The sequence below is a fragment of the Centrocercus urophasianus genome, unplaced genomic scaffold (assembly GCF_019232065.1).
Source record: "Centrocercus urophasianus isolate 14NV4802_14NV808 unplaced genomic scaffold, USGS_Curo_1.0 seq_14, whole genome shotgun sequence".
NCBI lineage: Eukaryota > Metazoa > Chordata > Aves > Galliformes > Phasianidae > Centrocercus > Centrocercus urophasianus.
Genome location: NW_024884586.1, coordinates 11737335 through 11765056, shown reverse-complemented (window position 1 = coordinate 11765056; position 27722 = coordinate 11737335). Strand labels below are relative to the sequence as shown.

Sequence of the window (27722 nt, the reverse complement as noted above, 5' to 3'; positions counted from 1 at the left end):
AATTAAACTGCTAGCACTGTATCAATACTGAGCTTCAATGTGCTTTGAAGGGGCTCTACAAGCATTAAAAGCCTTCTCTCACAGCCTGTCAAACCACTGCTGCTCCTCTCAAAGCAGAGCATAGGAAGTAGACATACCAACATTATCCCACTGCTAACAGCAGTTAGGGGATTTAAAAACAAACAATTCACACTCACCTTTTCTTCCTGAAGACTTTCCAAAGACCAAGAGCCTCACACTTCCTCTCTGCTCCTTTCCTAACTTCTTCAGAGCCCTTTCAAGGCAGGCAACCACCACTAATTGCTGCCAGGTGCTGCAGCCACTTGGACACAGCTGGCTGATAATCAGGCTCCTCATTAAGCCTTTAAGAGCTGCAGCTGCAGATCTCAGGACTCAGCTGTCCCCCAGTGTGGGTGATGTGCTGTTGCTGCTGATTCTCATAAAGTAGTCTATTAACCAAAGGTATACACAGGCTGTGTTGTACAAGGCCTATATTTAATTTACATCTTTTATAAAACGTCATCCTAGAAAACAAATACTGTGTTAACTAGGAAGAACTTTCTTCTTCAAGGATTTACTGGAAAGAGATGCTCTGAGATCTACAAACAAATAGAATGCACTTACATGTTGCCTGTAGGTAAGTCTGTCTTTTCTAAATCCTTATGCTAGCACATCAAGAAAATGCACCAGGGTAGTAAGGTTCAGAACAGGGAGAGTTCTGTATCAGAAGTCAGCCCTGGTTCTGAAACCTCTGGAGTCTGCAGTCACAAGAATTGCAGACTGGTGCTCCTTTATTGCCAAGCTGGTAGCACAGCTGGAGCTTACCTGCCCCCTGAAAAGATCACTAGGATCAGGTGTTGGTTGGATAGTGCTGACTTCCTAGCAACCCTCACAGAAAACTTTCAAAAAAAGCTAAGTAGCATGACTTGGTGAGCAGACAGCAAGACAGACAATAGTCAAAGACACTTTTCCAGCAACTATTAATCATTCTATCCTGTTTAAAAACTAGGAAATGTAGATTATTGAGCAATGGGAATGCTGAGACCTTCTAAGCAAGTGTGAATGTAGAAGAGCCTTTTATTACAGCTGTTTGAGGAGCACAGTACATAGAAACTAAACACAGTGTTCCAAAACAGAAGTATTATGAAACTTTTTGAGCAGGGACCACCTCACTGACAATGGGGTTAGGGCTCAGAGTAGCCAGCCCCAAAATGAAAAGTGTGTCCCCCACACTGGCATCTCCCCACAGCTATAAAAGAACAGTTTTACTACTGAACCAGTATCTGAATAAATCCAGCTGTACAGCAATGCTACAACGCAGTCACGTACCAAAGGATAATGCATTTCTATGCTTTGTTATCCAAACTTTTTTTAATAGACATCAACCATTAAGAAGCAGGAAAGTTTAAAGATTGATCTGTCAGTCTGAATGGAAACTGTAGCTGCTAAGGCACCCTCCTAATATCCCAGTGTTCTGCAGAGTGCCTCATGCAAGCTTTGCAGTCACACTTCATAAAACATCTCCACAGACAGTCTCCTGGCAGTGTCACTGCACTTCCCTTAATACACTTTTAAAATGCCTCATAAGCTTTTCCTTCTCTTCAGCATTTACCCTCCTGCTCCTCAAGAAAGTCTTTTGGTTTGAAAGGAGAATGGTACAGACCCGTCACTCATTATTTCAAGTTCACTGATTTCATTTTAGAGTCATTTCTTCCGCTTCTGCTTTATATCTTTAGTCTTCTTAAACTTCTTCTGCTGCTTGTGTCCTCTTACCATTTCTAGTTTTCTTTTCTTCTCACTGGGAAACAGGAACAAAATATCTGTTAAAAACTATGCTGGATGCCCACCGAGATGCAAAATTCTTTTGAGGAGTCTACACAGAAATGTTTGCCTCAAGACTTCTGGGCCAACCCAAAGAAGGTGGTTGGAAGGAAATAATTCCAATTTCATGGGTCACTTAGAGTCTTTTACAGAAAGCATGAACAGGAGTACAATATAAAACCTCTAGACACTACAAAATCTTTAGCCTGACTTTAATCCCGTAAGAGATCTTTATTTTTAGCTACATTTTGTCATTGCTTTTCAAGGCTGTAAGTTCTGTTTCCTAAAGGCTATTCACATAGGGCATCTGGAAGTTAGAGTAACTGAAGAAAAAAATAGTTATCACTAACAGTTGTAGATGTAAGTACACAATTTTACTGCTGCACTCCATTCTGACTAGATCAAATACGACAGAGCTCCAGTCTTTATAGGTACTGACAAGACTCCCGTGCTTCTGTAAGGCTTCTAGATATTCAGAGCTCCCAGCATTCATGAAAAGAATATGAATACACAAAAGGTAAAATAGAAGGAAGACCACATAATTACTTAAGTTGTCAGTCACCATGGAAAGGGAAAACAATCACGGGGAACAGGCAAGTCTCAACTGTAAATCCCCAAGTGAAGAAAGCCTCCATCCTGCGCAAGGTAAAAGAAGATGGACTAAAAGGAAGAAACTGCAGAAAGGCAGACTCAGCATCTTGCAGGCTCAAATTTGAAAGAATCCTCCACCAACTTCCCATTTTCTCCAATGGGAATCTCAGAGGCTCCCGCAGCAACAGGACAAGGATGTGGAACGAGTGCTGTTTATTGCACTAAAGCCAGCAGGAAAGACAAGAGAGACCTCTCCACAGTATTGCAACTTTCCTAACCTTTTCACACTGACGATGGAGGCGTTCTGTCCTGCTTTGCTCAGCACCTCATTCCATTCTTCATCATCACCCCGGATAATATATCTAAGTGAAAAAGGTAAAAGAAAATCCAAGTAAAATTTTCAGGTTTAAGTAGAATAGGACAAAAAGGCAATTCTACTGTCACACACGTACTCTTCAAACAAAGCCAGGGCATCGCACCCAACCAAATCAGTATTTGGAAATACATACAAAACCAGACTGGCAAAGGGATACAAAAGCTTGTCACAACTAGGTCAGCAAACAAACTAGTCCACAGCTTAATAGCAACCAATACTAGCGCTCATCCAAAGCTCACCAGTGGCAGACAAAGCTCTTTCTCTGAGAAGCCAGTACTGTACACATCACAAAACTGTTCTATGGAAGTCTCTACCACAAAAGTAGAATTCTGAACAGTGTATCATTTACAAAAGCAAAACAAACAAAACAACCAAAAAAACAGAGCTATGGTGCTAATGCTTTCCACAGCAGTGGTATATACTTCTCCTTTGCTCAGTAGCTTTCTTAGAATATAGGCCTTCAAACACTACAACTTTAAGACTGACAACCATAGTCAAAAATATATTCACTATACAGATTTATTTTTAAAGGATTGAGGTCTTCATTTTTTTTTATTTTTAATTATTATTTTCTTCCCCCCAAACCAAGAAGGATGATTGGTACTAAAGGAAGAGGTTGCAAAAAGGAAAGTCACATAATTGAAAGTCAGTGAAATTACCAGCTGCTCTTAGACTAGCAGTAAGTTTGAATGGTACTCTTCCCTGCATGAATCTGGGGAAAACTGAAGACCTGCAGGTTTCTTCTACAAACAGACATTCAGACAACAACTGCTAGTCAGATAGAAATGCCCCTTGTTCAAATACCCTGGAAATAACGTATGAATTTAAATAGACAAAAAAAAAATTCAGTAGTTACTCTCCATCTCAAGTTCTCAGAGATAGGATTAGACTATGCTTTGCTCATACAAGGCTGAACAACACTGGACAGAGCCAAACCAAACAGCTCTGACTTTTTTGTTCGCTTTCTATAACCTGTATTCAAAAGTGTTCAAAATAGGTTTTTGTACCTCTTTCCTCAGAGAAACAAACAGAAATCTTTTTCTGGATGAAGAAAAAGGGAACATGGTCCAAAATGACAAACAGGCATGTCATACTATCAGATATAAAAAACGAAATTAAAACTTCTATTAAAAAGCAGTGATTATTTTATTTTTCTATTATGACTGACTTACAAATCATTTCAAATCACACCCATTTTTGTCTTATCCTCAAACAAGAAAACCAAAAATTCAAAAAAAAAAAAAAATTTCCTCATATCTAACCTTGATTAATCTAGAGCCAAAATAGATTTTTTTTTCTTTTGCAATAGCAGTAGAGAGCAGTGAATTTATGAGACAAAAAAGAGAGAGAAGGAGACAATCCAAGTGGCAGGTGTCATTCCTGTTGGTTCAGAAAGAGTGACATCTGCTGACATTTCAAGGAAGTTCAGCAAGCAACTCAGTATTGTAAAAACTGTACAGCTTTACAACAGCTACAAGTATACAAGTCCATGCACACTGCCGTGAGTGAAGAAAGCTCTTGTTGGTTGTTCTTTTCTGTCAGCTCTGGGGTGGTTTTGTGTGGTTTTTTTTTTGTTTTGTTTTTTTTTGCTTTTTTTTTTTAAATACTAGAATACTAAAATTAGTCAGCTACTATTTTTACTTGAGATGAAGACAGCTGCACACAGAAGAGCCGGCCACGGCACAACATGACCCACATATCCAGGTTTGAGGAAACTAATGACTATATCTAGAAGTACAGAAAACTATCAAATTATAAGGAGTCCACACTCAGGAAGCTTATTTTATTACTCCCCATTATAGAACTACGTAAGTTATATACATATAATACGCATTCTCTACACAGCCAGGACCAAGAGCCCCCTATGGATATATAGTAAGAGTTCTTGCCAGAGTAACATAATTCACCATTGAAAGAGACAAAGGAGAACAGAAGCTCTCAAGCTCATGCCAGAGGGGAACTGAACCAGCATTTCCACATCTCCTATGTGCAGTAGTATTATGATGAGCCAGCTCCACCTTTCATAATTCAGTTCTACAGTTCCACAGACACACCTCACTGCTGATCCGCTGTTGTATGCAAACTTACCACCTCCTGCTTTTTGTTCAAAATATCAATAGGAAAAAAGGAAATCGGTAACTTCACGCTTGGCAAAAAGTAAAATTAATGCCCATGACACATTTTTCAGGAAAACAATTAATGTACTGAGTTATGTAGGTGAATGACGCTGAACAAATAAACTGCTACTGAATTTACCTTCTACTGCAAATTATGTTGTGAGTGTGAAACAAAGCAACTGTTAAGAGAGCTGATGAAAACAATTACTGGCTATCAGGACAAAATACCCAAAGTTTTCATCAGAATAGAGGCATATACTTATCCAACGTGGACAGTGTTGAAAGATGCTCATTGCTTTTTCTTATTTGTAGACAGTTTGCAATCATTGCAACTACAGCCTTGTGCATGCTGTGCCAGAGCTGGTAACCAAGCATTCAAATAACCAGCAGGGAAAAACTGGAGTTGAGACTCATACAGATAAATTCTTACTGTGTGAGGTCCATTTCCTTCAGCTTCCCCACTTCTTGCTTGTGTTTTTCTTGGAACTCCTTTGCAGCTTCTTCCTACAAAAGGATACAATAAAGATGCACTAAGTGTTAAGTGCAACAGTAACCATGCAATACAAGTAAAACTCCTTTCCCATACAAAGAGAAGAACATCTCATAAAACAAATACATATGATCCTGCAGTTTTTATCTTTTATGAAATTTCATTTTTATTTAATGGCTATACATATAGTTGTGATACGTAACTCCAAAAACATCTTTGTACGTTCTATAAAAATCCATATGGCTGATTAGCAAAGCATGACTAAGAATGTAATGTAAAGCTGGCTGGTTTAACTTCCAAAAAGTGCAGACATGACATGGAATAGTTCTAATCCAAGAAAATTTAGATTACAAGTTTCTATGCTTGAGAGAGCACCATGAGAAGTGTTTATGTATGTGCTAGGAAGAAAATTCATCATTACCAAATCATCATTTAAAGATTTAATCGTTGGCTCCATTACAATGTCCTTTGTTGCTACCATCTGTTCTTCCACAGCCTTTTCCTGGACGGTGTTGAACAACTGAAAATGAAGTAAGCCCACACATGTAAAACACTGTTTCTTCTACATTGCTGCTTTAAAATAAATAAGAAATGCTGGTTGTCCCCAAAGCAGAAACTCTTCTAACTGTGCAGATATTTCAGGCAATTATTTCTGATGCATACATTCTGTCATACTAAAATAAGAAGCTCAAGGTTGCTACCTAAAGAAAAAAAATACATAATAGCTTTTATTAAAAAGTATAAAAAAAAACAGCTAACACTGTCACTCACATAAGCTCAGAAAGCTGACAGTTAACAATACTCTTTATTAACACACCATTATTTGATTAGGATTTGTAACTAAAAGTTGTATATTAGTTTTCTTGTATGTTACTTTCATTATGCTGAGCAAATCACCTCTCCAATAAGCAATGTGTTAGACTGCAGAAGCTTTGCTACCGTTCCTTGAGAACTAAAGGCCCTAGGCTGAGCAAGCAACAGCAAGCAGTTGGCAATTTTTCTCTCTTGCCATTTAGCAACTCATCATGGTTCTCACGTCATCACAAACACCAGGGAAAAAGAAAACCAGACCCAACATTTCTACAGTGATTTCACTGGAGTTCAAGTCCATCTCTAAATGATATTGGGAAAGTCTCACGTTTGTTTTTTTGTTGTGATGCCACCAAAGCTGTGAACCACCAGGAACAAATGGCTCAAGTTCAGCTGGCTTCACAGGCTGTATGCTCAGCATTTTGTTAAGAGCATTTCAATATTTAAAAACATAACAAGCACTCTCACTTGGGAAAACAAAGTACAGATCAATGATATAAATACTTCCACTAGCATTTTCCCTTCTCACAAAATTCACGGTCATTTTTTGTGGCCATATTAAAAATACACAATTCTAATTCAGCATTCTACTGGCATCACACTCGGTGTTGGAATTACTCTTTGGCCTGATACTACCAAGACAAAGCTTGTCAAGATGCAATTACCTGGACTACTTTGCGGATGATTCTGTTGAAGAGACCCATCAGCTGGCTGCTAGGCAGTTCCACCTCCTTTTCCAGTTGCTCTAGAGATTTATGCTGTAGGCCAATCCCTAGAAGAAGGGCCTGAAGAAATATTTCAGTTACAGAGGCTTTTAGAGTAAATACTAGCATATCAACAGTATCCTTTAACTCCCTGCATTTTACCAAGTCCTCGCTCTACTCAGATAATACAAGGCTTCTCTGGCACATGCTGAAGCTTTGCTCAGATGCAGCAGCACACCTCTAAATCATTCTGTAGTCAGCAAGCATTGTTCCATACTTAATACAGATGACTACACCTTTCCTGAGGCACAGGCTCAAGAAACAAGACTTTGAGGCTTTTTTCAGCCATAGTTCACACAGTGTTACAAACGAATGGAATACTTCACTGAACATACAACAGAATACGATCCTCTACAGATTTTATTCAAGGCAAAAACTAAAAGTAGAATAATACTATAAGCAGGAGAAATCATGGAAAGAATCACAGAAGCAGCAATCACCTAAAACAAAGTCTTTTTAAAAATGACGTGAAATGGGAAACCACTCCAAAATTAGGAGACAGCAGGAAAGTGCAAAGAGAAAAACATGGCAGTTCTCATAGTGAAACATACCGACTGTGCTGCAGAGAGAGAGATATCACCCAACTGGTTGAGAAAAAACATCCTGGCAATGGTAGGTACCATGTCCATGATGAGATGATAGTCCACCATGTTGCGAGAGTACATCTCTAATCTCTTCAGGTCATATGGGATGAAAGCAGATTCTAATTCAGCACGGCTGATGGCTGAACAATAAAGAGACATCAGCATCAAGACTGTTCTTCATAGCTGTCCAGGATCTCAGTATTTAACAAATTCCTTTTTCACATCATTGATTGAAGTCCAACTGCTACCCCATACATTCACTTCCCAATATACTTCAGAAGGCAAGACACTAGGAATAACACTGCTATTCAAACTGGCTTGCTTATTCAAGAGCATTGCAAATTTCAAAACAGATCAATTAATCAAGTCAAACATGCCAGAGAAACTAAAAGCAGCAAGAACTGACTGAGAAAAACAGTTTGCTCAGTCTTTCCCTGCTTTATATTGGTTTTGCTGATAACAAACTTTGTTTCCTTGTAGCGACAACCAAACCTTTTTCAACAAGACAGATACTTAAAATCCACAAGAGGCAGATCACCAAGTTGTCTTAAGAGGACTCTCTTAGACTTACAAAGAAAATAGCAACTTGCTTTTAAGGAGGACTTTTAAGCCACGAGGCTTAAAATTAGAATTGTCTTATTTGCCCTTTTTATTACGTTGTTTACGTGTTTTCCCCAGCAGGTATTGCACTGAACCCCACAACCGTGCAGATGGACTAAAGCCTCTCTCTTAGAAAATCCCATTTCCAAATTTCTGATGATAACATGCTCTACCTATTGACACTTGCTACTCAAGGCTTCCATTTCAACTTCAGCAGGCTTCAGTATTCATTTTTTTGTTTTCATTGTGTTTTCTCATGCCTTTAGCTGCTACACTCAAGGTCCCTCTAGTTTTGGAGCACTTAAATCTTTGATTTAAAAAAAAAAAAAAAAAAAGTACAGCAAAAAAAAAGAAGAGCAGCACAGAAACACCACCTATTTTCAATTGACAGAAAACGTTCTGATAGTTTTTACTCAAAAATGCAAGCATTTTTTTAGATGATAGGAACAAAACATAGGAACTAACTCAGAGCAATTCACAGCACTTCACACAAGACTTCATATTACGCATGTATTTGAGAGCCTGACAAATCTATACAAAGACTTTAAACTGCAATCTAGATAAATACAGAGTGTGGGTACTCACGGGGCTGCGACTGCTGTTTGATATTTTTGTTCTGTAGGATATTCAATGCAAGTGAGGGAGAGAATGTGCTGAACTGGTAGGAAAGTAGAGAAAGAAACCGCCTCCTAAAATCTATACAAGATGAAAAAATAAATTACTCCCATGAACCTCCAGAATAAATATTCCAAACATTTTTGTTAGTATTAGTTGTTACCTTTCCAGAAGGCAGTAAGCCAAGGTTCCTGCTCAACATCCTCTTCATTCAGCATCTTCATCATGATGCACGAATGCTCACCAGTCAGATCATTCTAATAATGAAGATGCATTTCCCATCATCAGCATCAACTGTTTGCATTCTATGCTAAACTGCAGAAGGCAAAGGTCTTCTAAATCAACAACTCTTAGATCCACTGCTACTGATGACCACCACGAAACGATGAACTTCTACAATTTGGTAAATCCCCATGCTGAGGGATTTTGGCTTCTTGAGATATATTCAACTAATGTTGCAAACCCACTGTACAGCTCAAGAGCCAAAAAAAAAAACTAAAGCAAAATACAGTGATGAGACAAACAAATTATTTTCTCCAGAAGTACAATAATCACTACAGCTACTTTTGGTAAATACCTAGAAAAATGATGGCAGGCAGTTCAGGGACAACTTGCATATTTTACCTATGGCTACAATAATAATAATCCTGACCAGCTGCACCCTTGCTCTATTTCTTTAAGTGTAAATTACTTAGAATTCCACATTCACAACCCTAATACTTGATTCCACTAGTGAACTATTAGGCCAAAAGAACAAAAATGAATATAAAACAAACTCCAAATGTAGTCTCAGAAAACGTTTTTGCCCAAATCAGATCTCACAGAAACCAATGGAAATATGCCCAGTGATTTTAACAGGGCTGGATTTCATTCAAAAACAGTATGCTACTTACTGGTGTCTGCCTTAGATAAACTGGCACAAATCCAGCACGTTTCCAAAACCTAGGGAAAATGACAACAGAAAGCACACTGAGAAATATGGAGCTGTTGATCCTGCAATAATACTTGTGGTTAAATAAAATTTATCTATTATACAAGAGCAACTGTTGAAAGGTAGGCACTACTCTACCAAATAATAAAAATTAACACTGACAGAAAATACCAACAGCAATCTAACTGATTGAAATTCTAACCAGAGCAGTTAAAAATGATCATCACTGCCTCAGAAAATGAATGAAATTTCAAAAGCTAACAGATAAGAAGAACTCTTGTATTCAGCATGCTTCCAGGACCTCTATTAAAACAGGCAAATCAAAAACACCACAGAATCCTTAGGGATATCCCGGGAAAGTGTGAAGGATTTATAGTTCACTTCAGAGACTCCACTCTTCTTCAGTAATCACTTACGGACCAGAGAGAGCCCCAGACAGACCTGAGATTCCCTTTCCATCCTCCTCTCCTGCATCTTGGCTGTGAACTGATACTAATTTCATTTTGCCCAGGAAAAGGAATACTAGTGTGAAGGTCCTGCTGAGATGAAACATATGTTGTCTCAGACAAAAGAAAGAAGTCAGGCCCCAGAACAACTGTCACTGGCAATCCACCTCCACAGGCTAAAGGATGACTACTCATCAGCCATGCAGGGTGTTGCAAATTTCAGTAGCAAGCCCTACATGAACACCCCAGCAACTCTATGATACTATTCCTCTTTATCTATTCCCACCAAATCTAACAGAAAAACAATTCAGAACAGTGAACACTTTATCCTTCCTTCTGTCCTGAAAAGAATTGTTCAATAGTGATGAACCATTTGCTTTATAATTTACAGAGATGAAGCCTTTTTCAGAACTATTCAGTTTGGATGCTCCATTCCACTAAATAATTCACCCTCACATTTCGCTACGAACTTTGCAGCATGCTTATCACAGAACAAAGCAAGCTACAGTCTCTGTATCTGAAATGCTGAATCACACACATCTGTCTAACATCACTCTGACTGGGTCAGTCACAAACCCGCCTCCTTGGGTCTTCTGTTGGACTCAATCACATTTTTTGTGAGATGCTCCTCTGTAAAAGTGGACAGGCCAGCGCAGAAACTTTGGTTCTGTGGTTCAGATCCAAAGTTTCAGGTGGTAAATTACTGCTTTGCTGTTAGGTTAGTAACAGAAAAAATTTCACGTAGTTTTGAAACTGTCTCCCAAACTATGGATTCACAACTTTTCATACAGAGTCTCAGAAATGTAAATATGTTACAGAATTGCATAATATTTTTTTAAGTTACAATTTATTATAAAAGTTCTTATATAAAACTATAACATGGAGGGCAAACTTCAGAAAAATTATTATTAATTATTTAGAAAAAATTAAATTATTTATTGCTGCAGTAACTCCGTTCCTCCTTGGTGAGAAAAATGAGAAACAGCAGCAATTTCTGTTGAAATGTATTTACATTAGGAAATGTAAATAAACAAGTAACTTTGAAGTTAGCAGCAGCTCTTGTTTCTAGAGGTCACAAGAGTATTTAACTCATCCCTTCTTATTACAGGTTTTTCTTACTGTTCTAGCTTAGAAAAAACAAGCAGTTAAAGGTAATTAACTGTTCAGAAGGGTCACAGAGCTGATCGAGAAGAGAAAGGGTTTTCCTTCACAATGAGTTTGAGGGAAAACTACTCTGAAGGATGTGCTAAGTGATTAGATTCAGCTGCACTGCACAAGAAAAGGTCCTGCAGGAGTACAAGGCTTGGAGCTGCCCAGATTTTGAAATCAATGGAAGCATGGAGAAAAGAAGTGAATGCCTGAGAGGTAAAATATTTACATCTATATTTATACTATTCACAAATTATAGATATTCTATTATTTATATAGCTATGCTTTTACACTGGGTGTAACTGGTAAACAGAACAAGATCTTACTTAAGTAATCTTGGTGTTAGGCCATATGATACCCCAAGGTAGTCTAGACTCTCAGCTGGTCTCTCACTCAGTTTGAGAAGTAAAGGTGGCAAGTCTTTCCGAGGTGTCACAACTTCTTCTAACAAACTAACAGTCTGAAAGAGAAAGTGGAAATGAGTTAGCAGCATTGCTTAGGGCAGTCTACAAATTAAATCCTTTATTCTGTACAAGGAATATATAGGAATATTCTGTATTTACTTAGATAAATCAATAATGAGATTTACAGTGAGAAGTAGATAATTTAGCACAAGGGGAAATGTGATAAATGTACTGAGTTCCGTACCTCACTGCTTACAGTTGCAATTTCTTTTGGCTTTTGGGTTGGTTTTTCTTCCAAACATGGGAATTTGCCTTCATAGTACATCTCCAGTAAATTCAGAGCTCTGCTGCCATAGCCCATCTGTGAAGTAGGAAAAATACACTGTAAGCAAAAAGACAGATCTGTTTTCTAAAGCAGGACAACATTTCCCCCTTACAAATCCATTAGCAATCATAAGTTTAAAAATTATTCAGCCAGTGCAAAAATGTATTTTGATTGCTACATGGGAACTCCACTGGAAAAATACCACAGAACCTGATGGATGACCAAAATCACAACAAGAGCCCAGTCAGGAGCTCAGGACAGCACAGTAATTGCCATTGCATATCTCTGGCGTTCTGAAAATACCAAACACCAGTGTGAACATTTGGTACTCTCACAATAAGCGTCACTGCATCTACACTGCACACTGGGTCAGACAAAGCTCTGGTCTGCCTGGCTGCTAGTGCCTCTGCTGACTATTGACAATAACTGGGTTTCACAATACTTTACCCCCTGATAATCTGGATGAACCGCAATGCGAACAACGCGCCCGCCAGACAGGGCCCCAAAGTCTGGATCTTGGAACTGCATAAGAGACAAAAGTCAACTTGAGTTACTCAGGATACTTTGGAAACAAGCAATAGCGCTGCAAGATATCACTGGTGTGAATACACAGCCAAAATTATTTACCTGCTCTGAAATGGTCCAGGGAATAAGATCACCAGAGGCTTTCTTTCCCCTAGAAAGGCTGTTCATGATAGATTGGCGAGAGATCTCTCCCTCCATGCACACCTGCCAGAAAAGGTAAAAAGGCCATGAATGGAGAAAAAGTTTTTCTCCCGCACTCATTCCACCAGAACATATCAAAATCTATCCTCAGCTGCTGAGTGCACTATGCAGAACTGACGTGTCACCTGATGCCTCACCTGCAACATAATGAGCTAACAGATATGTGCCAACGAACAGGCTCTGTCCCTAAAAGCACTGTCTCAAAAAGCACAGCAGTGAGCAGGCAGGACAGTATGGCACAAAAGAAGCCAAAAGAGATTAAAGCATAGGATGTGCTCTACGTATTTTCCGTAGTCTGCCAGCAGCAAACATTAGATCTTGTCTCCCAATATTTCTCTTGAAGTATCATGTACTTCTGTAAATGGGCTTTCTTTTTCTTTTAAAATACAGCCAATTTAACTAGCTGCACTGAACACTAATAATTAAGAATCTGTGTTCTCAAGGAAGGAAGGAAGCATACCGTCAGATACTCGGACAAATATTTCCACAACTCTGAGCATCTGTATCTGATGCATTTGTAGTTTTGTGTTTTTACTGCAAGTAAAAGGAATGCCAGACACACAAAAGAAGCATAATAAACCAGTGAATCAGCAGTCTTTGGTAGGAATTCGAAACAGCAGGATGATAACTTATTGAACCAGCAGCTGAGCTTCTCAGAAAGCTTCTCAGCACAAAATTATTTTAAAGTCTGGAATTGAAAGGATCAGCATCACAACATACTTACGCAGCAATTAGTGTTAACAAAAGCAAGCAAAAAAAAAAAAAAAAAAACAAACAAAAAACCAAACAAACCCAAACAGCCTTAATACACTGTTGTGCTACTTGAAAACACAGCCTGAAGCTACCTTCTACTCCTGGATAGTACACTGCTGCTTCACAGTGTATTATCCCTGCTTCAGTTACTGAACAGTTCACTTCATAGATACAGGATGCCCTCTCACCTGAACAACAGCAAGTACTTCTGGTAACGAATTCTGTGTAGGTGGAACAGGAGGCAACAGACAAAAAAGATGATGGGCAGGTGCATCAGATAGCATCTGGAGGTCATTGGGAGAGTTCTAGAAGGTAAATATGGATGAGTAAGCTCAAATATTATTCCACGAGAAGAGCTCTGAACAGTCCTCCGCTGTCTGAATTTCGGGCTATTAAGAAAATTGGAACTAGAATATTGATGGATGAATCTCCTAACAGGGCAGCTTGTGGTTGTTATGCTACCAAACAACATCTCTTTTGCTAAATTGAAAACTCGTGTTCTCATATACTAAGCTGAGCTTTCTATTTTTATATATCTACGTATTTCTTAGTCTATGGAACCTGAAATAAATTTATTTCATGGGTCAGATTTTTAGCACTCAGTACTTCAACATTTCCTAACTTCACCAGTCACCCACGGTCTTGAAACTCAAGAGATGAATTATTACTTTTGTCAATAGTACAGCAATACTGCTCTTTTGCTTAACTTGATGCTACTAAGATACTGAGAAGAGAATTGCAGAAGAGTGTTCATCACTGATACCAACAAGCTTGTAGGCTCACCTGGAATTTAGCCTCCCGAATTTCTCAAGACAAAAATATTTCAGATACCTGTAATTCCAGTGTATTCAGGTAAGGCTAAAGATTCTCCTTCTCACGAGAATACAGGTATGTATACAACAAAAAACAACTGAAGCTGAACAGAAATTCTCAATAACACCAATTCAATTAGACTTCCTGAAACAAGCAGTACTCCCTCCACAAAATTCCTAGCTGAAATTTTGACAGAAGTGGCATGACCTTTACCTTGTAGTGTGAAGCCACATAAAGGGCCATCAGTCGCTGCAGAAAAACTTCTGATGCTCTGTGGTAACAAAAGAGTGTGTCTCTATTTACATAATATCTAAACACAGGGTTAAGGAATTAAACTCCCTGGAAAATGGGGAAAAAAATTCTCCTTGTTGGTTTAAGTTATATTTTCTACTCAGCCTCAGGCTATGTGCTGGCTTAAGCAATTAGGAATCTACAGCTCTATCTACAAGAGTGAATTAACGACTGGGTATTGTTCGTAACTTTCACTCCCTCAATCTGTAAAGCTTTGCACTGTGTAACTCTAACCAGGATTTCCTTCTGCTCAGCCCTTCCTTAGTCACTGCAATAAAAATGAAGTTTAGTAATGTCCTGGTAACACAGGCATCGTATCAGGTAGTGATAAGAGCTCAACTCCAGAAGCATGGTCTTCTGCCAAAAGATCATGCTCTGAGGTTATCACATCAGCTTGAGAATTCACAACACATAAGCTTGAGAAAGCCCGCATCACCCAAAAGCAAGATATTTTACCAGAGCACATCACTTGAGTAAGGATACAGGTCACAAGCCTCAGGCAGCGGGCAGCCGGAGATAATTCTGGTGATGCTGAGACAGTCCAAGCACAGCAGATCATTCAGCCATTTTTCAACTGGATCACCAGGTGCATATCTGATTGACTCATGGAGGGAGACCTCATGCAATGTACGAGCTGCAAAGAAATTTCAGAGAAAAACCTCCAGTACTGGAAGTTACAGCCAGCAAAGAGTTCAATAGGATCAGCACCCTCTGAAGGGCTCCCAGGAGATTAGAAACACACCCAAATCTGAACAGTAGAGAAAGCACTTGAAAAGTAACTGCTCCAACTGGAGCCTTCACAGTCTGCTTCTTCATGTAACATCAGGAGGAAGGTACAATGATCATTGCTTGCATAGCTTTGATCCCCTAAATGCCTTGACATATGAAAATCATGAGGAAAAAAAAAGATATGAGAAGAGCTTCCTCATTTCCCCATACCTCTACCTTCCTACAGCTGCACAGTACATGGACACATGGGACACCTTCAGCGGTTGTTGGGCAGCAACACCAGACAACAGGGATACACAGTGTAGTCCAGAAATCAATGGAGTACCTGAGGCAAGTTTGGCTGTAGCTGTAGATTTGTTCTCTGCTGTCATGGTGACTTGGGCTTGTGCACTCTGTTGCCGGAGCTGCTGAATAAGCTTCAAAGACAGCGATCGACCAGTACCCTCATACCTGCAAAACAGAAGACAAAAGTCTGTAGCAAATGACCAAATGGCAATCCTGAGCCATGAGGAAGCTCCAACACAGATGTATGTGCCATTCTGAGGCCTTTAGTGGCTCCAGCCATCTGCGAGAATTGCTGTGTTTTGTTGTTGTTGCACATATAGGACAGAGCAGCCTACCCTGTCAATTTTTAATCTCATCATACCAGATAAAAGTTCTCACTGCTCTCCTAACAGATTGCAGAATCTCATTCATATGCTCTTCTTAGCAGAACAGAAGAGGTGTAAGACAAATACTCAATGAATTTGCAGTGGAACCAAAAGGAAAGAAGCAAGTGCTGGTACTGACTCTGTCATTCTGAAGAGCAGTTCCATATGATCAAAAATCAGCAAGACCAAATTATGATAATGCATATTATAAAAAGAAACACAGTAGACAAGAAATAGTCAATTAGCAGTCACAGAACTGCTTTCCCAAGTAGACTGGAGATGCTCAAGTCTTACCCATTGATTGTCGAAGCCATGAAAACAAGGTAAGGGCCTAGCAGTTTTTTCACCAGGGGGAGAGGAATGGCAGCAGCTTCATCAATTACCACAAGTTCAGCCTGACCCAGTTTCACAGAATCAGCAGGGTGTATGTACTGCAAGGAATGAGAGGACACCATCAACAACAGCTCTGGGATATAGGGAAATATCAGAGATGGCAAAGCTTGAGATCTGACAATCTTTTGTTATCCCTGTTCCTCATGAATGAAGAGAACCCATGGGAAAGGGTTCGTGTTATCCTAACAAAGGCACCATCACACATATTGTTTTAAACATTTTCAAAAGCATTTATCTGCATAGATCACAAAAATAAAGAAAATCTAGTAACTAGAAACATATGCTCTTCCTTCACTATTTGTTTCACCTTTTTTCACTTCTGTTTCAAGAAGGAACGCAGAAGCAACTACCAGGGAGGCTCTGTAATCTACAAGTTATCCACAGAACGATCTAAAATATTTTGTGCAAGTCACACACCAGATTGAGGGTCTGCCTCAAAGCAAAATTATCCACAATAGTTACATGTTACATAAAACAAACAGTCATGAATAAAAAAATAGAAAGGTCAGTGTGCAAAGAAAGCCAGCTACCTGAATAGTCTGTCTGTGCTCCTTGAATACATTCACTCTGACAACTGCTTTGTTAAATTCCGGGTTTAAAGACTGAATGATCTCATAGTCCAGGTGCTCCTAAAAGAAAACATTGTAAAACCGCATGAACAGTCCAAGAGCTTAGAAAAATACAGTTTGCCATCACCATCAAAACGCATTTGCTACATGTGCCCTGATATTTCAGATTACTATTGAGAAATCTTGTACTGAGAAGATTTACCTGTTAAAAACTATTTTCAAGCAGAAAGGAACCAAATTCCCCAACTTATAAATACAGAGGTAAACGTACTCATACTATGATTTGCTTTCACAGAGCATTATTAAACAGGCTGGTAGGGCAAAAGCTGATAGCTAATACACACAGCAAACGTTGGAGATGAGATGCAAAGTACTCCTAAACAGGAACGCTGCGAAAGCGTTGCAAAACGGCCTGCCCTCCTTACCTGATACTGCAGTGCATCAAAGCCTTTAAATATGAACTCAAAGAGAGTGTGAAGGTTATCAGGACTTGGCGATGTGACAAAAATGTTGGAGTAACTGCAGAGAAAAATAAAACAAGAATTTAACTCCTTTTCTACCAAATTTACGCACAAAGGATTTATTTTAATATGAGGGGTTGATTTTACTTAATAACCAGGTACCTTTCCAACTTAATAACAGCAGATTCCTTTATATACTTATCTCACTTTTTACCTTGTGATTGACTTTTCAAGACTGAGGATTTCTGATTACTATAAAACAGAAAAACTTGAGTATCAGCTTAGGCAGCAACTAAAACATACAAGAACTACAAAAGAGAAGGATGTAGGGCTGGAAATTGTAAATATATTAAAATCTTATCATAATTAAAAAAAAAAAATTAACGGATGCAAATAAAACTTGGGACATGGGGGACATTCCTCACCCAAAAGCTACCGCTCCAGCAATAGCCAGTCCCAAAGCAGCAGATTTACCACGTCCCCTGGCTGCTGTTAATGCCACAGTGCTCCGCAGGGTTTTCTCAGAAATGGCTTCAATAAATTTCAGAACCGCTTTTGCCTGATGATCAGAAAAATACAAGAAACAAAAATTCACTGTGACTAAGTTGTTTTCAGCTTTACGTATGGATTTGCCACATGAATTTTGCTTAGTACAGGAAGGAGAAGAAAAACAAGATGAGACAAATAATAGGAAAGAAGCTGCTTGATTCACCCAGCTCTTGAACACGGTCAGGCTAAAACACACATGAACAATCAGCACAGCTCAATTACTACTCCCATACCAATGAGCACAGAATACAGTCAGAAAGACAGGAAGAGGTACACTGCTAGGGGAGGAAGAAGATGAACGGATCTGGACAGTGAAAAAGCCAACTATGAAAACACTTCAAAGCAGTGCATAAATCTCAGAAACTCTGTGTTGAACAGCAACTTCTCAGTGTGAAACAGGAAAGAAATTACAAAGGGGTCTTTTCCTGTGCACTGGTCAGTGATTCTCAAATGCGACTAAAGAAAGTGTCAGGGAAGCAGTTATGAGAGTACACTAAAACACAGTGCAGACCGTTAACATTTATTTCCTGCTTATTTCAAACCCCCGAGTTACAAGTTCATCAACTTTTTAAATGCTAACTTGTCCAGATCAGCTTCCTGTCTCCATTCTAGCCCTTCCACTTATTCCCAACCTTATAAAGAAAATCACTTTGAGCTATTCTGTCCAAACAATTTTTCAAGAAATCTTTCACTCTAAGACAACTCCCATCAACATTCACGCTCTCAGATTTGATTACTTGAAAGATGAGACACAAATACCTGCTCCTACAGCGACTGGGCAAGCACCCGGGATCTTGCATTTAAGTATTACACCAACCTGATCCAAGGTTTTACAGCCATCCACCAGAACTCCTACAGGTTGTGTATCCTGCAGGCTCTCCTTCAGCTCTTTCAGCTCCAAGTCTTGTGGCCGAAGACTATCTTCCTATAAACACAGAATTTTCCGTAACAGGATTAGTAGGACACCTCAGCACAATTATACTTTTGTGATGTCCTGGGATATCTTTCATCAGGTAAAGATATCTGAAAGAAAGCTTCACTACAAGTTGAATATATTATCTAGAGACAGGAAAGTTTAAGTGTATAGACAGATATTTAACACTTCAATTTTAATGCATTTTCAGAAGAATGGTTACACAACAAGTATCCCGGCTTTCCCAGTCTTGGAAGAAAAAAGCAAAGTATTTTTCAGTACATGGTAACTGGGTAATGGCAGAAAGAAGAAACCACGGACAATTTTTCCAGAAGAATTTAATCTATTTTTCAGTCTGTTATTATGATCCTCATTATGCCTGTCATATGGGATGTACATACTGTAATTTAGAAGGAAGCAGCAGCAGTTGGTCAGTTTTCTAACCAATGTAAATATTTTCAAAGCTAATCAATGAGTTTGGACACAAAAGAAATCCATTTAAAGTAGAAAGATTCTGCCTAATTGGCACTGAAAATTCCAAAGACATCTGTCTATCCATCCAAGAGATGAGCATTTCTGTTGCTGTCAATGTTTTTATAATGTTAAGACATGTTGGTTTTTTTTTTAGCATCAATGCTGTTCACGTTTTTACTGTCTTCAGTAGAATTAACAATAGTATTTCCTCGACCACACAAACCAGTTCAAAAGCTTACAGATTTCTGTTTAAATTTATTTCCATTTTGCTCATCTGCAACTGAAAGTGATAAAGGAATGCATACAGCACAAGCTGCATGTCTGGCTTGCACTCAGTGAATGTTTTCTGAGATCTGGCATGCATAATTCACTCAGAGACTGAAACAAGTACCACAGCTTTGAGCTATCAGGTATCCTCAGCCTTTTAATATGCTTCTTTCCAAAGAATTTTCCCACCTTCCAGCCTTTGAGAAGTCTTTTTATTTGTCTCGTCCTAACTGTTCACCAGCTTAAAATCTCTCTATGCACTTCTGAAACAGTAACCACAGCAGTTAAGCTTCAACTCACCAGATGAAATGAAAGAAAAAAAAAGAAGAGGAACAAAAAGACATCTTCCCAGTGCTTCACTCACACGAGGTATATTTTCTGCAGAACATTTTTCATCCTCTCTACAAAGCCATTATCTGCTATCAATCAGCATGAAAGGAAACCTTCCTCTTTTTCAGACCTTTAACACTTTTCAACTCAGACTGGTTTCTCCCAACGAAAAGTGTCTGTCATTGCTTACTGACCTGTGACTGTGGTGGGACGGGTGTGATGTTTGCAACGTGACTGGAGATGGGCAAGATATTCAGCTGATCATCAATCACGATGCAATTCTTGCATGAGGCCAGAGACAGAATGAACCTGAGCAGTCAAGCAAAGGCAACTCAGTAAAAGCACTAGCAACACTATTGCATCTTGGTGATTAATTAAACCTCTGTACTAAGTATTTACAGCAAGAGCAGCTTAAAGCTAAGCTGAGACAAGTTCACATAACTGGTCACATGCCTTTTATCAGGAAAGATGCAGAACAGGCATCCACTTACAGGGGCACAGGCCTCCAAAGAAAACCACTAACATATGATGATCCACCGAGAGAACTAGAAAGTAATTTCCAGCATTTAAGCAGGAGGTAGCTGCATAGAAGTGTAAGACAACAATTGTGACAAATGCTGACCAGCAAAGACTGCAGTCAGTGCCTGGTTTACTCATCCTTCTAATTTCTGACAACACATAAATATCACCTGCATGCAAAAGAACAAATTTTGCCAATGGCTAGAGCAAGGGCTCAATCACTCAGTAAGAACTTTATAGAACAAAAGGAGAGGAATCGCGTTTAAAACAAAGTTCTAAAGCCACAGAGAAGACTCTACAGTGAGCAGTTCCATGTTTTATAGTAGATACAGTAAGCAGTGAGTACCTGAATTTCCTTTCATCTGTGTACATGTTTCTGTGCAGCATTTCAAGAGCAGAACTCAGAAGATTTTACAAATCTGGGCACATTTACACATCCTTTGTAATATAATGCTAAAATTTTGTATACAATTCCTCCAACAAGATATAACATTCATTTCCAGGATAGTACATACAGACTTCACAGAAGCAGCAAAGAAGCTTTATTTATTCTCATGCAAACTTACAGGATACTTTCCTAATATGAATATACAGTGTTGCTCTAGACACCCTTCCTGGACATGCTTTGAATGCCTAATAACATACCTTTCATTAAACCGTCCTACCACGTCCTGGTGTGCCTCTGTTCTGTATCGAGAGTGTACATCCTGAAACAGAAAGTCAGTCTGGAGAAGGAGCAGCGCCAACAGTGACACTTACAAGATTATTACGCATGGGACAATCCAATTTGTTCCCCACTACATCACACTCTCCATCAACACTGCATCCCAGGCTGGATTCTGACTTTGTTTGCTGAGACAATCAAATATTGCAAATATTGCTTTAAAAACATACTTCTCCCACCAAGACTTTTCAGTGTGGTCTCACATATTTTTGTCTGATTAAAAGGCCACTTCTACTACATACAGAACATTTAAAGCAGCACAGGGATGCTAAGTAAAAATAATTTAATGCTTTAATTCACCTACTGGCGTTATAAGCTGTCCCTGCTACAAGGTTAGGTATACTCAGTGTGAAAAAATTATCCTTAGAAATACATAGGAATGAAGCAGCTAATCTCACTTAGCACTGAGTCAGAAAACACTTTTTTCCTTCACTTTGACATGTGTGCAAACAGCACAAATAATTTCCAAAACTACTGTGAAATGAAGACAGTTGAGCTTGTTGGCAGAACAAGGGTTGGTGTAACTACCTGAACAAAAGACTCATTCCACGATAAATGAAAGAAGGAGCAGCAAAAATAATGGAAGGAAGACTACGACCCATAACAAAAGCAAAAAAAAAAATAATCACTTAGCATCACCAAATGTAGCTGCCCATCTAAAACAGACACGTTACATTGAACATACCATGGTCATTGTATAGAGCTGCTTCAGTGAGTTCATTGTTCTCAGGAGAATTACTACAATTCCACCCCCTTCCACTGTTTCTACAGTTCTAGCTAGCAGGTTTGGAGTCAAGGCCTCAAAATCCTAGGAAGCAAAATAAAAAACCTTCAAAGCTGCATAGAATTCACAAGTGCAATAGCAACTACTAAAAAGAAGAGAAAAACTATAAACATTCTTTATCTGAGTTTAATTCTAGCCTAACATTTGCATTAACCAACTTCCCATTAAAATTCTACCCAGGAAGGCTATGTCACTCCCCACAAAACCCATAGAAGATAAGTAAGGCCATCATAACTTAAGTAACAGGAGCAACAAACAATTACTGCAGCTTTTAAACTCAAAGCCACCAATAATAGCACTACATGCCTCAAGCAAAAAGTTTAATTCTTTACCTGAAGCACACACATGCCAAAAGTGTTACCAAGAATCTTATGAGTTTCATTGTAATAGCAGTAGCGAATGTTTGTGGCTGCTATAAACAGTTCGAAAGGATCATCATCTTTTATGTTCAAGGTTCCACTTTTAATCTTTTTCTGCAGTTGCCTCATTCTCTTCTTCCGGTGGCTGGAGAACAAAACTTCATGTAAGTTTTTTTAGGAAAGGGTTTGAGAAGACTGCACTCATTCCTAATTTCAAGGCTAAACGGAATTCAGAGCTCAGCCTCCAAGGAAAAGTCTTGCATTACACATACTGTATTCAGGGTATGTTCCCAAATGTCTTTGGCCCAAAGTGGTTGAAACCACCCAGAACCAGCTGGTTTTGGAAGAAATCATCTGGTTGGAATCATGTAGTTTCAAGTAACCCTTCCCAGCTTTGTGCCCAGACTGCAAGTATGCATGTAAATCTAAGAACTAACATTTTAAACCTTTTCTCAAATGAAAGCAACAGTAACGTCTAATCTGCACCCGGCTGTATATACTACTGAGGCACTGAAGTTTTGGCCATTTGAGATTAGAAAACAGAGGGAGAAATAGGCCCAGGACAACAGGGTTAGTGTTGGAGCTACAGAAGGAAAGCAGAAGTACGTAGCGTTGATGCCAACCACACTCCTGAAACTGAATTTTAGCTCTGGAAAATCAAGCATCCTGTATCTCCTGCTAAAATAAGACTTGTTTCTCCTGACAACCAAATCAGCCCATGCTGAGCAGAGCAGCCGCAACGCTTTTCCTTCAGAGAGCGCTCAGACATCTACTGCAACACGAGATGTAAAAGGCACCTTACCTGCTAAAGCCCAGCTCTTTTTTGTAACACCACAGGACAGAGGGCCTGGCCTTGACAGTTGCCTTGGACAACATGTGGTGAAGTATAACCACCTGCCAAGACACAGGAACATCAATGCACAACCGCACTCATAAACTAACAAGGAGCAATATATTTTTCAGCAGGGTCTGCTGAGACGAGATGGGGGCAAACTGTTTCAGATAAAAAGACTGGATGGAAGAAAAGGGCGGTGAGGCACCGGCACTGGTTGCCCAGAGAGGTGGACGCTATCCCTGAGCCATCCACGGCCAGGATGGAACGGGCTGCGAGCACCTGACGTAGCGCGGGTGTCCCCGCTCCCTGCAGGGGAGGTGGGCCAGATGGCATTTAAGGTCCCTTCCAACTCAAACGACTCTATGAACGTTCCACGCTGACCTATCCTTAAGTTTGCAGCCACGGTATCTACCAAGCAACGCCGGGCAAAACGAAAGGGTATTTAAACGCGTCGTGAAGTTGAATCCCAGCACTCCTTCCCGGCACCGCAGCCGCGAGGCGCTCACCTGGTCCTTGCCGCGGTCGCCGACCACCACGAAGAGGCCCCTCTGCCGCTCCGCCACCCCGTTCTCAATCAGCACCCGGATTCGATTATCCACCTTGCGGCGCTGCATGGCGCCGGCCGAGCGCTCGGTCCTTCCCGCCTCCCAGCCGCTACCGACGGCTCCCGGCCGCGCTCCGCTCCACGCACCCCACGTGGGAACCGCGCGGCGCAAGGCGCGCGCGCCGCCGCTCAAGTAGGACCCCGCGCGAGGCTGCCCTGGCCAGCGCCTGAGCGCCGCGGCTCCCTCAGCGCGGGGCGGCAACCGTGCTCGGCGGAAGGGGAGGTCGCGGGTCCGAACGGCGGCGGTTCGGAGAGCGCGTAGGCTGCGCCACGCGTGCCCGAGCGATGGCGCAGCCGGATGTAAAAACGGGCTGAAGCGCGCTTGAAAAAGTTTTAATTCTTTTTTTCCCCGAAATAAACATCGCTTGCAACGTCTGACTGCTCGAGCGAGCGCCCCGCCATGGCGGCCCTGCGGCCGGAGAAACGGGCGGCGGGACGGGGCGCGTGCACGGCAAAATAACGAGGCTGTGTGCTACGGTATCGTCCGGTAATGAGCCATTAGAGCCTAAGAAACGTCAGTTACCTTGCTTCTCAATAAAAGTACCGCTCAAGCTGTCGGGTAAAACTGCAGCTACAGCGTCAGCCGAGCGAGCTGCCTGCACAGTGTGGCTATTGCTGGCTCTTCATACAGCCAGAACGAGTTCGGAAGCGTTTAAAAAGCGCGTAACAGCATAATGGAGCGCGCTTAGTACCGCTGGGCAGATGCTGAGATATTTAAGTTTCAAAACAGCAACACGTGCACTCAAACTATTGAATTCAACTCTTTAAGGCTGTGGAACAAACCTTGAGGAGAAGCCAGGTACCCAAACGAAATCAGCAACACAACAGAAGCACAGCAAGTCAATTCCTGAGGGATAGCTGTGGAATATTTGCTTAAAAGGACATAAAACATTGAAACTACTTATGTTTCAGGTGCTTACATACGCCACGAGCCAATTTGTTTTAAATGGAGAGGTAAAGAACTGTGAAGTTGTAGGAATGTTTAAGGCCATCGGAAAACCAGAGCCTGCAGGTTAACGAGAAGGTAAGTCTGAGAACTTATTTTGTGCAGCAGATGCATTACTAAAGTTTGTTCTAAAATGGAATAGCCTTAAAAATTATGAAATATATATGAAATATATTTTCATTTAGTACAAGTGTAATGGATACAAAAAATCAGCTGAACTCTTGATCCATTAATTAGGTATCTGAGCACATTTATACAAAGCCGAAACTGGACATCATAGTTGGACTGAGCCAGTTACACCTGCCTGATTATCTCATGAATATAAAGGAACAGGGGAGATGGGGGCTGGAGAAACGTAACTTTTGGTGCAGCCCATGATCCCATTAAGGGCTAACGCTGATCAATTTCACTCAGTCACAACTGTCAAGTCACAATGTCATTTTGCTAATACAGTTCTCTGAAACACTGCTCAAGTTGACTTTATGATGTCAATTTGGGAAACAATTTTCCTTCCTTCCTTCCATTAATGCTAGACCTACAGAATTACAAATAACAATTACATCATATTCAGAAAGCCTAAGAAAATGAATAGGATAGTACTTCTTCTAATAGATAAACCATTTAGAAAATTCATTTCTTATCAGAGGCTTTTTGATAGCACACTAGAAATTCAACATATCCAGTTTATGAGACAGAAATCCAAGATGCTGCTTCTAAAGCTGCATAAAAGTAGATGAGGGTGAGGGCTTTCTTTCAGGTACAGGAAGAGACATTAAGTTTCTTTAAAAGTCCACTTACAGCTTTCCCTTCAGGTTACATCCCTCAGTTTTAACTTGAGATGATTTGAATGCAATATCAATCCTGGAACAGCCAGGTGCCGTGCTAATCATCCTTATTTCATCTTAGATGATGTGCTGATTGGGATGAAAAACATTTATTGCCAGGGAATGCAAGTAGTTGCAGATGGAGTTTTAAGGACCTTCTCCCTCTCCCTCTGAAAAAACATAATGGCCAAACAAAAGCAGCTTAAGTCATTACCTTTCTTCATGAGCACGGAGTATGCCCATCTCACATTAAATGATGGAATTTTGCCAAAGTTAATATAAAAACTCCTTGTACTTAATTCTGCCACTGAACATAAGAAATCTGACAGTAGTACAAGACTAATTGCCCACTTAGCTTGTGATCTTGTGATGGAATAACTACAGTAGTTTTATAATTTATAATTACAAGGACACTATTGCAGTTTTGCAATGCATTTTCCACAAGATGATGATAACTATATTTAAGCTCAAGTTTTAAAAAGAAAACCATTCTCTTTTGAAGTTCAAAAGGAAAATTTTCTTCTTTAGAACAATTTTTTGCTTGCTTCTCAGACAAAGCACTGATTTTCAGGTCACCCAGAGGTAAAAGTTAACTACCCATCTTATCTGCAGAACTGATGGTGCCAGCACAAATAATTAAATGCCTTCATTTGTTCCACACTAAATGCAGATGGAACACTGTAAATAGGAGCACAGATCTGAAAGACTGAGGCAGTTCTTTTAGTTGCAAAATGAGCTTTGCACGGACAAGAGGAAGAGCTTTATTTTTCAAGATGTGACTTCGACAGTCTTATTAATGGAATTTAATGTCAAGCAGCTTCCTCGTGTCCCTTTCTATCTACAGCAGACTTGAGATAAGAAATCTGAAGAATACCACACAATTTTGCCCACTGACACTTAACATCTGCACCTCAGATAAGCATTCATAACAAATTATTCTTGCAAAGAAATGGTAAAAAAGTCAGCTACTTAGCTTGGTTACGTCCAGACCTTCGAATAAAGACCAGGAGGGCCAAGAGCCTTCTGATCATTTACCTTATTCTGCTGGATTACAAAGTTTTTGCCCTATCTGCAATTAACCACAGGAAGTTACTGCTTTCTCACTATTATTTATCACACCTTGAATATTTGCCTAGGGTTAAAGCCATTTCAACATCTAATTATTCAAATGCCATTTGGGGAGAGAAGGACAGCTTGTCCATTCTATAGTGACAACGTACACGAAGATAACCTCCAACCCAATCAAATAATCTGCCTAAAACATAAGGAATGTGGGATGTATGGAGAAGACTTTCAAGGTAAAGAAATTCTTTCAAAGTTACAAAGTCCCAGCAGAATACACCATTAGCTATTATCCAGCCATCACTATCATTCTTGCATCTACTCTGGATGATGTCTAATCATAAGACTTCAATACTTTACTGCCATACCCTGCAAAGAAAAATGGCAGTTAAGCCTAGGATTATAGATTTACTGTAACAAAATCCAAAATTTGTATTGGTGGACTCTTTAGAAGAGAGCCAGTACACACAACTAAGTAGGACAAGATTGGCCTTAGGTACGACAAGCAGCTCACGATTTAAGTTATGCAACATGTGCAGAAAGGTCTGAAATGTCCCAGATACAGCAACATTAGGTAGAAACATCTGGAAAACTCTGGCGCCACCTCACACGTGATTTACTCAAGAATCCTTTTATGACACACTGCATTGCTAAAAGCTGGTTCTCAAACAAGTTGTATGTTATCACAACCTTGCTACTAAATAATGAAGTCCCAGCTGGGAACAAAAACACTTCTCTCGTAATAGCTGCACACGCCAGAAGGCAGTCATTACTTGTCTGTAATGCTCCAAAGAGACTAATTCAGGGAAGAATCAAGTAAACCACCATGAGAGCAACTGATGTATGTATATACAGGCTCAAAAGTACGATATTTGCCCCCTGGTGTCAAAAGAAAGGGCTCTACAACAGAACCAGGCCAGAACTGCTACCTATTTCACCTGCTTACCATCATTTTGTAACTGTTCCATGTTCAGAAGACAGATTTCTTTTTCCCCAAATGAAAGTGATCTCAAATTGCTTTTGATCTGAGTGCAACTCAGATCTAGAAGTAATCTAAGCAGTGATGGTACTTGAAAGCTCTGAATTCCTCTCTCTCTCAATACAGTTCTTTAAAATGTGTAGCA

At 39.9% G+C, this 27722-nt stretch overlaps 1 protein-coding gene and 1 long non-coding RNA gene across 2 annotated transcripts; one reads left to right on the top strand and one right to left on the bottom strand.

Annotated features, from left to right (window-relative positions):
* Nucleotides 1-1057: 1057 nt before the first annotated feature.
* On the bottom strand, nt 1058-23832 carry NAT10 (N-acetyltransferase 10). The gene is made up of 28 exons (XM_042814239.1): nt 23669-23832; nt 23130-23221; nt 22301-22472; nt 21870-21992; nt 21106-21167; nt 20136-20250; nt 18775-18882; nt 17834-17967; nt 17373-17466; nt 16909-17007; nt 16280-16416; nt 15661-15785; nt 15090-15240; nt 14529-14625; nt 13691-13807; nt 12651-12752; nt 12471-12545; nt 11943-12059; nt 11621-11754; nt 9662-9710; nt 8932-9025; nt 8739-8849; nt 7521-7693; nt 6871-6990; nt 5817-5915; nt 5336-5409; nt 2691-2774; nt 1058-1798 (listed from the first exon to the last, which is right to left on the bottom strand). The coding sequence occupies exons 1-28, from the start codon at nt 23774-23776 to the stop codon at nt 1705-1707; spliced, it is 3060 nt and encodes a 1019-aa protein (XP_042670173.1). The 5' UTR covers nt 23777-23832; the 3' UTR covers nt 1058-1704.
* A 203-nt stretch (nt 23833-24035) lies between these two features.
* LOC122158369 lies at nt 24036-26828 on the top strand. The gene is made up of 3 exons (XR_006168216.1): nt 24036-24253; nt 24679-24790; nt 26673-26828. It is a non-coding gene; the product is annotated as an uncharacterized LOC122158369 (long non-coding RNA).
* Nucleotides 26829-27722: the final 894 nt, after the last annotated feature.

Excerpts from the sequence above, each read along its gene's own strand:
- NAT10 (XM_042814239.1), bottom strand. The coding sequence starts at position 23,776 with ATGCAGCGCCGCAAGGTGGATAATCGAATCCGGGTGCTGATTGAGAAC. Across the intron at positions 20,251-21,105 it reads GTAGGACGGTTTAATGAAAG|GTTCATTCTGTCTCTGGCCT; the intron begins GTATGTTATTAG and ends TTGACTGCTCAG. Across the intron at positions 7,694-8,738 it reads CAAACAGCAGTCGCAGCCCC|CCATCAGCCGTGCTGAATTA; the intron begins GTGAGTACCCAC and ends TTTATTGTTCAG.